The sequence below is a fragment of the Orycteropus afer genome, unplaced genomic scaffold, assembly GCF_000298275.1.
Source record: "Orycteropus afer afer isolate SDZICR_OR568_19922 unplaced genomic scaffold, OryAfe1.0 scaffold00272, whole genome shotgun sequence".
Lineage (NCBI taxonomy): Eukaryota > Metazoa > Chordata > Mammalia > Tubulidentata > Orycteropodidae > Orycteropus > Orycteropus afer.
In genome coordinates this window covers 3,150,109-3,161,775 of record NW_006921859.1, presented here as the reverse complement: position 1 = coordinate 3,161,775, position 11,667 = coordinate 3,150,109, and the positions used below count along the sequence as shown (strand labels likewise).

At 50.7% G+C, this 11,667-nt stretch overlaps 1 protein-coding gene across 1 annotated transcript in view; it reads right to left on the bottom strand.

Moving 5' to 3' along the window:
• The window catches only part of TRIM62 (tripartite motif containing 62), a 33,773-nt gene extending 22,323 nt beyond the window's left edge, over positions 1–11,450 (bottom strand). The window contains exon 1 of the mRNA XM_007950421.1: positions 11,043–11,450. Within this exon, the coding sequence (XP_007948612.1) occupies positions 11,043–11,450 (408 nt within the window). The remainder of the gene's footprint in view (positions 1–11,042) is intronic.
• Positions 11,451–11,667: the final 217 nt, after the last annotated feature.

The following is an 11,667-nucleotide window of genomic DNA, read 5'->3' as shown; positions in this document are numbered from 1 at the left end:
TTCTTTAGATGGTCTCTAAATTCAGGAGGGATATAATCAAGGTTGTATTTTGGCTCTTGTGAACTTGTTTTAATTGTCTTCAGCTTCAACTTGAACTTGCATATGAACAGTTGATGGTCTGACCCACAGTCGGCTCCTAGCCTTGTTCTGGCTGAACATATTGAGCTTTTCTATCACCTCTTTCCACAGATGTAATCGATCTGATTCCTGTGTATTCCATTTGGTGATGTCCATGTGTATAGCTATCATTTATGTTGTTGAAAAAGGTATTTGCAATGAATAAGTCATTGGTCTTGCAAAATTCTATCATGTGATCTCTGGTGCCATTTCTAGCCCCATCTAATTTCAGGCATGTTAGTCAGGTTTCTATTAAAAACAGCTGAAGGTCTTTTGTAATGGAGAGACTCCTGTGCATACTGAGTCCTTGGAGCAGACAACCCTCTGTTTACTTAAAAGTACAGAATGACTGCTCCCCAGCCCTTCCTGCTGGTCAGTCTGGATCTATCCAGCTTGGACAGAGCCTGAGATGCAGATGTTTGAGGAGGGTGGCTGAGTGCTCTCATCACCCTCCCTTGGTGGTCTCCCTGGGACCGTGGAAGGCCCAGCCACCCACGCAGTTCTTCAGCATTTTTGAGAACACTGCCCTGGACGCCACGTTCCTCACATTGCTCAGGACACCCAAGGGACTCGGGTAAATTCCTCCCTGCTTTTGAGTCCAGAGAACAATGAGAATTGGCCTGCCCCTTTCTCCTGGAGCCCAGGAGCTATGAAACACTTATTCGCCCATTCCACAAACATCTACTGAGGCCTCTTGGGGCCTACGTGGTTCTGTGCCAGGGCCAGAGAGGGGGATTAGGTCCAAGCCCAAAGCCTGAGTTGTGCAGACAACAAGGACACACATTACAATGCATGCTGGAATAGTGTTGTTAGCTGACATCGAGCCAGTCTCATGGCAACGCCATTCACAATGGAATGAAATGTTGCCCAGTCCTGCACCATTCCCATGATCAGTTGTGGATCAGACTTTTGTGATTCATAGGGTTGTCAATGACTGATTTCAGTAGATTGCCAGGCCTTCCTTTCTAGTCTGTCTTAGTCTGGAAGCTCTGCTGAAACCTGTTCAGCATCATAGCCAACATGCAAGCCTCCACTGACAGACGAGTCATGGCTAAGCATAAGGTGCATGGCCTAGGAATTGAACCCAGGCCTCCTACACAGAAGGCAAAAATTCTACCTCTGAACCACCACTGCCCCCGTGGAATACTGTTAAGGCACCAAATCTACTCCTCCTCCTATGTTCCCTATCTCAGTGAAGCACATTTTCCCACTTCCATTCAAGTCAGAAATCTGGGTGTCTTCATCAAATTCTGCTCTGGAAACGGTTCTCTCCTCTCTATACCCATCGCCTCTGGTTGGTTTTTTACCTGTTCTTTCCTGGACTTTGCCTCAGGATCCTCCCAAGAGATCCATACAGCAGTTAGAATGATCTTTCTAAAAGAGCTGCATTTTAACTGTGAGGTTATCTGTCAATCCTCCCACTAGATAGTGGCCTCATGCTGGTAAGGACCGTGTCTGACAGATTTTCATACTCTCAGTACCTAGGACAGGGCCAGGCACAGTGTGGCCTTGGTAAGGGTTTGCAGAATGAACCTGCCCAGGGAAGAAGCTGGGCTGTGGTCAGAACTCACCTGTGGAAGATGTGAGGGGAGAGGGTCCAGGTAAGCAGCATTCTCCAAGTGGGCTAAGTGCAGATCCTGAGAGAAAGCTAATTTAGGAAAACAAAACCCTTGAACCCACGGAGCAGGGCATAGGAGGCAGCCTGAACTCTGTCCCCACCAAGGGACTCCTTCCAGGCCTGGGATCAGACAGACTTGGGTTAGGAGGCTGGCTTTGCCACCCACTAGCTGTGTGACCATGGGCATACTACCTAACCTCTCTGTGCCTCAGTCCTTCATCTGCAAAATGGAGATAATACCTCCCAGGAGTATTTAGCCTCATAAAGCACAGAGGCTGGCATACATACTGGGTGCTTTGGACGTGGTGTGGTCGCCATGTCCTATAGAAGGCTTCTTGGTTACTTCTCCATGTTCTCACCTTTCACTGAGTCCAGGCCCTTCCCTGCCTCCTCAGACGGACAGAACAGGAAGGGACCCCAGGGATCATCTGGCCCAACTCCCTGGATTTCCAGAACCGGAAACTGAGGTTCAAGGAAAGGACTGGCTGTTCCACTGCCACACAGCTTGACAGAAGAAAACAAACTGGAAAACTTGCTTCCAGCTGAGAGAGGTCAGGCAGAAAACAGGAACTTGTTGATGAACTCCTGAGTGATGGCGTAACCTCAAGGAAGGCCAGGAAGGCTCGGCACCAGAGAAGCCAGAGCTGGGCATGATTTTGGTTTGCGTTTCACAGATGTCATGCCATCCAATTTTAATAACAACTCCAAGAGGCTAGCATCATTATTACCCCATCTTATAGAGGGGGAAGCTGAGGTTCAGAGAGGTTTGGCAGCTTGCCGAAGGTCACACGGCTAGTAAAAGGCAGAGATGGGCTCTGAGTGAATCCACATCCCATGCTCAACACTGCTCTGCCACTCTGCCTTTCAGTCAATTCACTGCAGCAATTGATTCTGAGCACCTACTAAGTGGCAGGCTTTACACTGGCTGCTAGGAGAGCTTAGGACCCAGCCCTTCTCCTTGAGGAGTTCACAAGTAGTTGGGAGGCAGAAACAGGAGTAGGCAGAATATAAAGCAGAACAGGATAAACATGGAGAGACTTCCTAGGATGAAATCCAGCTGCCACCCCCTGGCTATGTTTATGACAATCTCCTTCCACCTCGGTTTCCAAGTCTGTAAAGTGAGGTTAATAACAGCACCTACTTTATAGGGTTGTTGTGAGGATAAGTGACTTAATTTATGATCTGATGTGATACACAGGGTGTGCTCAATCAACCTTAATTGTTGTCATCATCAAATAGTAATTATATGTGAAATAGGGACTCTGAACTGGAGGAGCTTCGAGGAGAGAGTTTATTTCTGACAGAAGAAGAATCAGGAAAGACAAAAGGACAGGGTTCCTTCAAGTCTCCAGGATAGGGCTAGGGCATTCCACACAGAGAGAACTGTTCGGGGAGAGGCACACCTGGCTTGTGCTGGAAGTGGGGCGCAGTAGCGGGTGGGTGGAACAGGTGGGCTGAGTCACAAGCCAGAAAGGCCAGTTGGGGCTAGTTGGGGCAGGGGTGGGAGGTGGAGGAGGCCTGGGACAACCGCCTTGGGGAGTTAGGCTCTCTGCAGGGCCTCATCAGAGCTGGGGGCAGGGATGGTGGAAAGGTCTGGGTAGGGACATATCTCAGGGGTAGAACCAGCAAAGTCCCGCTGGTGCAGATCTGAACACACAATTATGCAAATATGCCAGATGAGAGGCTCTGGGGCTCCCATTGGTTTGGAGAGGCCAGGATGGGGGCAGCAGCTGAGAGAGAACAGAAAGGGCTCAAATGCTCCCCTATGTCCAAGCCTCCCTTCCCACCAGGCCACCCCTTTCCCCAGCCCAGAAAGAAAGTAGCTGCCATAAATCATCATGGCTCTGTTTTCAGGGGTGCTTCTGCTCCCCTCCCCCTTCACCAAGCAGTTCTGTCCAAGGGAGACTGCATGAGCTCTGCAGTCAGAAAAACCTGGGTTTAAATCCTGGCTGTGTGACTTTGAGCAAGCCACTTCTTCCCCGCTTGGGGCCAATCTCTCAAAGCCTCGTCTATAACACAGGGATAAGAGCCACATCATGGAGTGTAAGGATGACATATGTGAAAGGCCCAGCACTGTGCTTGCCACAGAGCAGGCAGAGAGGTGCTCAAAGCTCTCTCCTTCTCTGTGTCCTGGTACTGCTCTCTGTCCCTCTCTGACCCAAGGATGCCAGCAATCCTAACACTGTAACTGAACTTGCCTCTCCTTCTTATTTTCCCTCACTCCTCACATACTGCCAAGGCCTCAGATGCTCCTGTTCCTCATGACAGACCTGAATTCTTCCATATCATTGAACCTCGAACCTCTCTGGCCTTTTCTGAACCTCCCAGTCTCTGACAACACTCTCCAGCTGCCCCTCCCGTCTCCAGGTTCTTCCCTCCAATCCAGCTTCCACTCTGCCCCAGAGTGCACTTTCCTGCAGATCTGATCATATCAGGCTCCCCTGTGCCTTCACAATCAAGTCCAAGCTCCTTGTAGGGATAAGGAGATCCAGTCAAGGCCCTTCATGAGCTGGTCCAGCCTCATTTTCCCATTCTCACCTTTCCCCACTCATCTTCCCCTCCAGCCACAACGAACCACCTGAGTATGCACTCCACTCCATGCCTGTCCCTGGTCAGACTCAGATAACCTGAGTCCAAGTTCCAGCTACAGCAAAACTTAAAGGTGTTATATCTTTAGCAGTTTCTGAGTCTCACTTTCTTTGTCTGTAAAACAGAGTAATGAGACCTACCTCATAGGGCAGCTATGAGGACTAATGAGAGAGTACCTACCAAAGTATATAGCCCAGGCCTGGCACAGTATGTACCCAGGAAGTGCTGGCTGTGGATCTTTTTATTCCCTCTGTCTGTAATGCCTTTTCTCTCCACTCCCTGGCCTGAAGCACTTGGCATATCCTTTAGGATTCAGCTCAACTGACCATTCTAGGAAGGTCTGGGGCAACCCTCAGTTACAGGAGCCTGGACACAACCTAGCAGTCCACTAGACAGAGGCCAGGCCGAGTCTGGCTGCCTCCTGGGTCCAGCACTGGGCCTGACCCTCAGTTGCAAGAGCAAGAGTGTTGACTGGATACATTATTGAATGAATCTGTGAGTCCAAGACTGAAACCACCTCCAGACCTTCCACAGCTGCCCTTAGGATTCAAGCAGACCTCAAGGTTAGTGTCTAAGCAGAGCTCAAGGTCAATGTCCAAGCAGAGCTCAAGGTCAACAAGGTAAATGATACTGCTAAAGTTGGGAGACCTGAGCTGTGCTCTGACCTTGGGCAAGTCAGTCTCCCCATCTGTAAAGTGGGAAGAGGGTTGAACCAGATGATTTCTGAGGTCCCTCCCAACTTGGATGCTACCTAAGACAGAGTGCTGATGAAGAGGGTGAGCTCAGAGCAGACATACTTGATTTGAATCCCACTTCTGCCTCCTACAGAGGCAGTGTGAGCTTGTGCAAGTTATTGAACCTCTTGGCCTCACTGTCTTCATCTGTAAAATGGTGCTGATCCTAATCCCGTTCAGGAAGTAGGGAAAGCAAGGACTATTCTGTGGGTTAAATGGCTGTATCACAGCACCTGCACATAGTAGGTGCCCAATAAACTTTGGCTATAATTTTCTAGAGTTATTATTTGTTGTTATCATTCCCTACCAGGTCCTTTTCTCTGTATAAATGTCCCAGGGCCCCCAACTTCTCCCTTCAACCTCAAGTTTACATACTGTGGCCTATGCTTAGCCAAGGTGTCCTGGCTACCATGGATACCTGTGAAGAGGAAAGTGTCAATGCCAACAGTCAGCTCTAGGTCTAACCCACAGCCAGCCTCATCCTCATTGGGGCTGCTGCTTGCCCATAAATCCTGCCTTTGCTGGAAAAAGCAATAGCAGAAGCCACTTCTCAGGGACAAAGACAGCCAGTAGCCTGCCTGTTCACAAACTAAAGTGCCTTTGTGTATGCGATCTATTTATTTATCTCTGTGTCTGTTTCTGGTTGGGCTGTCCACATTTATTACCCCATTGCCCTTAAAAAAGTCAAATCTTTATTAGGCGCTTTTCTCCCATTTACAAATCCACAGCTTTCTTCAAATAAATATATGTCATCTAGTTAATAGGCAGCAAGTCTCTCTCCATCTTTACACATAAAGTGGTGAGTCTTGTTCCGATTTCCATTTCCCACACTGGGAAAAAGGGTGCAGTGAAGGCAGAATCTGCACTCAGTTGGAAGAAGCCAGAGTTGGGGTTTGAACCTGGTTTCAGAAGCCTGATCGTTCCTCGTGTGGCGGTCTCACACCTCTGGATTACAACACCCGCTCCAGGCTGATGCACTGCTCTCCTCCTTGGCATAAAGGAAGCCTCGGGAGAGGCTTCAATGGTGACATGTGGCCTGGAGGGGGTGGCTGGGCCAGGAATGGATCCCCTCTCTGTGGGGACTAGAACCTGAGATGACATCCCAGCCACCTGCCCTCAGCGCATCAGCTGGCACAGACAGACCATGCCCTCAGCCTGCCCTGATAAAAAGGTAGGTAGGGAAGGTGAGAGACAGCTACCCAGCCCTCAGAGGCAGACTGGAGGTGATGAATGGCCCAATTAGATTGGGTTCAAATCCTGGCTCTGCTGTTTACCTGGCTCACTTAATTCCTCTGAGCCTGTTTCCTCATCTGTAAAAGGAACAAATAAGGGCACCCACTCGATACGGTGCAATGAAGATTAGGTAAAGAACTGTAAGGAAAGTACTCAGCACAGTCCCAGCCATTGGGCAAAGACTTGGAAGTCCCAAACCCCTCTGGGATGGGTGCCCTTCCCTCCCCTTTGCTCTGAAATCCAAGTGCTCAGCAGGGCACCTGACATAAGATGTGAAACCTGCTACCATGTACCGAGTGCCTCCTGTGTGCCAGGCACAGTGATATAGCATTCCTAAGCCTTACAACATCCTTCCCAACGATGTGCTATTATCCCCATTTTGTAGATGAAAATGTGAGGGCTTAGAGATGTGAGGGGACTTGTCCAAGGACACACAGGTTATAAATGATGATGCCAGGATCTGACTTCAATCTTGGGACCTAAAGGACCATGCAATTCGGCCCGTCACATCAGGAAAAGCTTCACAAAGGAGCTGATATTTGAACTGAGCCTTGAAAGATAAATAGTCCTTGTCTAGGCTGAGATTCTCAATCAGGGGTGATTCTGACTCCTAGGGACATTTGGCAATGTCTGGAGAGATTTTTGGTTGCCACAACTGCGGGACAGGAGAGTCAGTGCTATTGGCATCTAGTGAGTAGAGGCCAGGGGTGCTGCTAAACATCCTACAATGCAAAGGACCCTTTCACCAACAATGATTTGATCCAAAATGCCAATGGTGCCAAGTATGATGTAACATAAAGCAGCTTTCATTTCTTGAGTGCTTTGCATGTAGTCAGGAACTCTGGTGGTGTAATGCCTAAGGCATTTGACTACTAACCAGAAGGCTGGCAGTTCAAACCCACCAGCCACTCCTTGGAAGGAAGGCTGGGCAATCTACCTCCATAGTGATAGCGCCTCAGAAACCCAAGGAGGGGTCTCTATGAGTAAGATCCGACTCCACGGCAGTGTGTTGCATTGTGTTTTGTGTTTTCATGTAGTGGTTAAGACATTTGGTTGCTAACCAAAATATTGGTAGTTCAAACCCACTAGCTACTCTGTAGAAGAAAGATGAGGCAGTCTGCTTCCATAAAGATTTACAACTTGGAAACCCAATGGGGGTCGCTATGAGTTGGAAGGCAGTGAGTTTATTTTTTTTGCTTTTTACTATGTGCCAAGTACAGTACTAAATTCTTAAAAAATATCATCTTATTTAATCCCAACCCCATTACTCCCAAGTAATGGTCCCAAGTGCCAATGAAGAACCTGAGGCTCAGAGATGGCAAGTAACTTTCCTGAGGTCACATAGCGAGTAAATGGCAGAGCCAGGATTGGAGCTGCATGAGTACAAAGCCAGAGCTCTTAATCCTTCTGCTCTGCTGCCTCCAGGATTTATAATAAATATAAAAGCTCCAGACGTCAGGACACTCCAGGCCAAGTTCAAGCCCAGCCACCTCTGGCTTTTTGAGGCCTTGGGCAAAGTCCCCTCCTTCCTCCATTGCCGTCTTCCCATCTGTCAAGTGAGGGTTGCACCAGACAATACCCAAGGCCCTGCCAGCTTTGAGTCTGTAATTCTGCAGGGCAGAGGCCCAAGCCCAGGCTCCTGCAGCCGGGCACACAGACCTACCAGGTTCTGGGGGAGGAGAGGGTGGGAAGGGTGAGCTCAGCCTCATTCCCAGAGCATAAATAGCTAATGAGCGCTGCCTCCCAGAAGGGAGAGGCAGGTGGGAGGTGGCCCAAACCCCACCCAGGAGTCTTATCCCCTCCGGAGTGAGGCAGGTTTCCCAGCCACCTCTTTGCCAAGCTCTGTGTCTCAGAGGCCCCAAAGCAAGGCCTCCTTTTCAGACAAGAGAGGTGGGTCTGGGCATCTATCCACCCAGCTGGGCACATGAGCTCTCACAGGTAAAGAGAGAAAGGATGGGAACACGTGCTGGCCCAGCCCCTACCGTTCGCCAGGCACCTTGAATAGCAGCTTCATCTTAGGTTCTCAGGGTAGCTTCATGATAATCCTGGTAGAGGGGAATCATTGTGACACCCATTTTAGAGATATACACGTCAAGGCTTGCTAAATGAAGCAACTTGCTGAGTTACATAGACAGTGATGAAGGCAGGTTCAGGACCCAGATTTGTCTGAGCCTAGAGCCAGGGCACTAGAGGGTAAGCAGCAGTCTTGTTTTGCTTTCCCCCCAGAAGTAAAAGTGTTTCAATAACGTTTGGAGAAGACATATGTTCAATTTCTCTTGCATTCCCTAGGATATAGAACGGAGTGCCAAAAAAAATAAATAAAACCTCAAAACACAATGACCCAGATTTTCTGGTTTGCAGACAGGAGAACCAAGGCTCTGAAGGCAGAGACCTCTCCAGTTAGAAAGTCAGGCAGGGCGAGAGGGTGAATGGCAGGGGAGAGAGCTGGCCTAGGTCAGGGCTGTGCTTTCTAGACCTGGTTCTTTCACTGGCAGTACAGCTGTGGTCTGCCACATCACTTCTCCCAATCTCAGTTTCCACATCTATATAATGAAGAAATTGGGCAAATGGTTTAGACATAGTCTCTTCAAACTCTTACAACCTGTACCCAGACATGTCAAAGGTTCTCTGTTCCTCCTTGTTTACACGACTTCACAGACGAGGAGATGGGGACACCAAGGAACTCTAGGGGTATATGGTTGATGCCAGCTTTGTGCAAGCCGGGAATGGATGATGCCAGAGCCCTTGACCATCATTCACCTCTTGATGGGGCCTCCACCTTCAGGAAGCCACACTGAATGGGAATCAGTCATGGTTTCAGGATGAAAGGGGACAGGAAGGGGGCAATGGTGAACAGGGGGTCATTTCTCCTGGGGCCAACATTCATCTCCATGGGTGTCTGCTAGATGTAGAAAGACTCACAAAGATTCAAATGTAAGGCTGAGGGAACCCCCATCACACTGGGGAAAGTAATTAATTTAGCTCCTGCTTAAGTATCTTGAAGGAGCTCTGGTAGCGTAGTGCCTAAGGCACTTGACTGTTAAGTAGAAGGCTGGCAGTTCAAACCCACCAGCCACTCCTCAGAAGGAAGGTTGGGCAATCTACTCCCATAGTGATACCGCCTCGGAAACCCAAGGAGGGGTCACAATGAGTCGGGTCCGACTGGACGGCACATAACAACAACAATAAGCATCTTGAAGACCAGAGAACTCACTACCTACCATGTTGACTCATTTCATTTTCATGAAATAAATATTTAAGTCAAGAACTTTCGCTTCCACATGTCCACAGTCCAGGCCAGCTCAGGCCAGGGTGGGTTGTTCAATAAACGTTATTGGTATATACTGTGGGCCAGGCCTTATGCGAGGCTTTGAGATCATAGATATGACGAATAGGAGACTTTCTCTGTCCTTAAGGCACTGATCCTATGCTGGTATCCCAAGGGCATGGATGCAGGGCTGCTGGATTTAAATATTCTAGCTATAGGGTAGGAGCTCTGGTAGTATAGTGCCTAAGGCACTTGACTGCTCACCAGAAGGCTGGCGGTTCAAACCCACCAGCCACTCCTCGGAAGGAAGGTTGGGCAATCCTACTTCTGTAGTGATACTGCCTTGGAAACCCAAGGAGGGGTCGCTATGAGTCGGGGCCGAGGAGCTGGCTTCCAGAGGGAAGGCTTCACAGGGAGGACATTTGAGCAGGGTCTTGAGGGTTGAGTACGAGTTCTTCAGTGATAACAGAAGGGTTTAAGAGAGACAGATTACAATCCTATGCCAACTATTCCCCAGTTATTCTACATGCCCTGTTTGACTTAGTGTTCAAAGGTCCTGATGTGATGACAGAGCTAAGGAGATCATCAAAAGTCCCCGGAGACTCCTAGAGAATCACCTCACCTCTGGGCCTTATTGTCCCAATCTGAAATCTTCAAGTTCTGACCCTGCTCACAAGCTGACCCCTACTCTGATTTAAACCCCAGTGTTACACCCTTTGAACGTGATCTCAGCCTTAAAAAACAAAACAAAACCCTCATATACTTTGGCCCAGTCTGAGCACCCAGACACTCCCTCTTAGTTTCCTGACCCTAACAGACCCTTCTTTCGAGTTTAACCCGGACCCTAACTTAGACCACCCCTCTCTCAGGCTTCACCCTGACCCCTCCCAGCACAATAAGGCCCTGGTACTACTCTTGACCTCTAGGTTCCGATGGAGGCCCCACCCCATCCTGCCCCCTAGCCTGCTAGAGCTCCTCAATTTCGCGCACGGCCCCGCCACCAGTCTAGCTCTGACGGTATTCCCATCTCCATTTCTGGAGACAGAGATGTCCTCCACTCCGCCCTGAACATTATGGTGCTGCACCTGACCCCAGGTCCAGCCCCCACGACCCGACAGTGGCTCTGCCTTTGCACAGTTCTGATTAAGCCTATCTCCAACCTTGCCCCAGCCTGACCTGGTTCAGCTCTTATCTCACTTGTCTCCTCGGTCCCACCCAGCCCTGACAGCACCCCAGCCTTGGACCCGACCCCACACCAGTTCTCCCACAGACCTGAACTCCCAAGGCCCAGCCTCTAACGCCCCCCCCCCTCGCCGCAGCCCCGCCCCACCCCTGCCCCGTATTAAATTTGATAGGGCCCTGACCCTGCCGATGGCTCCGCCCCGAGTCAGTTCTGACTGGGCCCTGCCCGCAGTCCAGCCCTGACCCCGCCCCCGGGCCGGCCCCGGCCCCGCCCCCGCCACAGGGTCCCAAGGCAGCGCACCTGCAACTCCTCGAAGGCATCGTCGATGCCAGTGACCTGGTGCTGCTCGTGCAGCGCCGGCTCGTCGCAGAAGAAACAGAGCAGCGCGCGGTCCGTAAGGCAGAAGAGTTTGACCTTGTCGTGCGCCTGGCAGGGTCGCGAGGCGCGGCGCGCGTTAAGGATCGCATCCAGAGGGAAGGCGCTGTAGCGCTCCACGATGTTGGCCAGCTTGAGGCTGGGCGCGAGCGCGGGCTCGGCGAAAGTGCGCCGGCACTCGGGGCAGTCGCGGGCGCCCTGCGCCTCCTGCCGCACCCAGTGTTCGGTGATGCAGCGGCGGCAGAAGTAGTGCTCGCAGCCCAGGCTCACGGGGTCCTGGTAAATGCTCAGGCAAATGGAGCAAAGCAGCTCATCCTTGAGGCTGCACGCCATGACGCCAGAGGCTGCGGAGCGGGGGTCTCGAGAAGCAGGGGGGCGACTGAGAGAGCGCGATGTTGATGGGGGCAGCACGGAGGAATGTGTGCGGGGACGAGGCCCAGAGAGGCTAGGGTAGGAGCTACCAGAGATGGAAAGGGATGTTGTTCGGGGTAACGAGGATAAAGGGGTGCGAGGGGCAGGAGCTACCAGGGATGCGAGCCGAGGAGAGTGG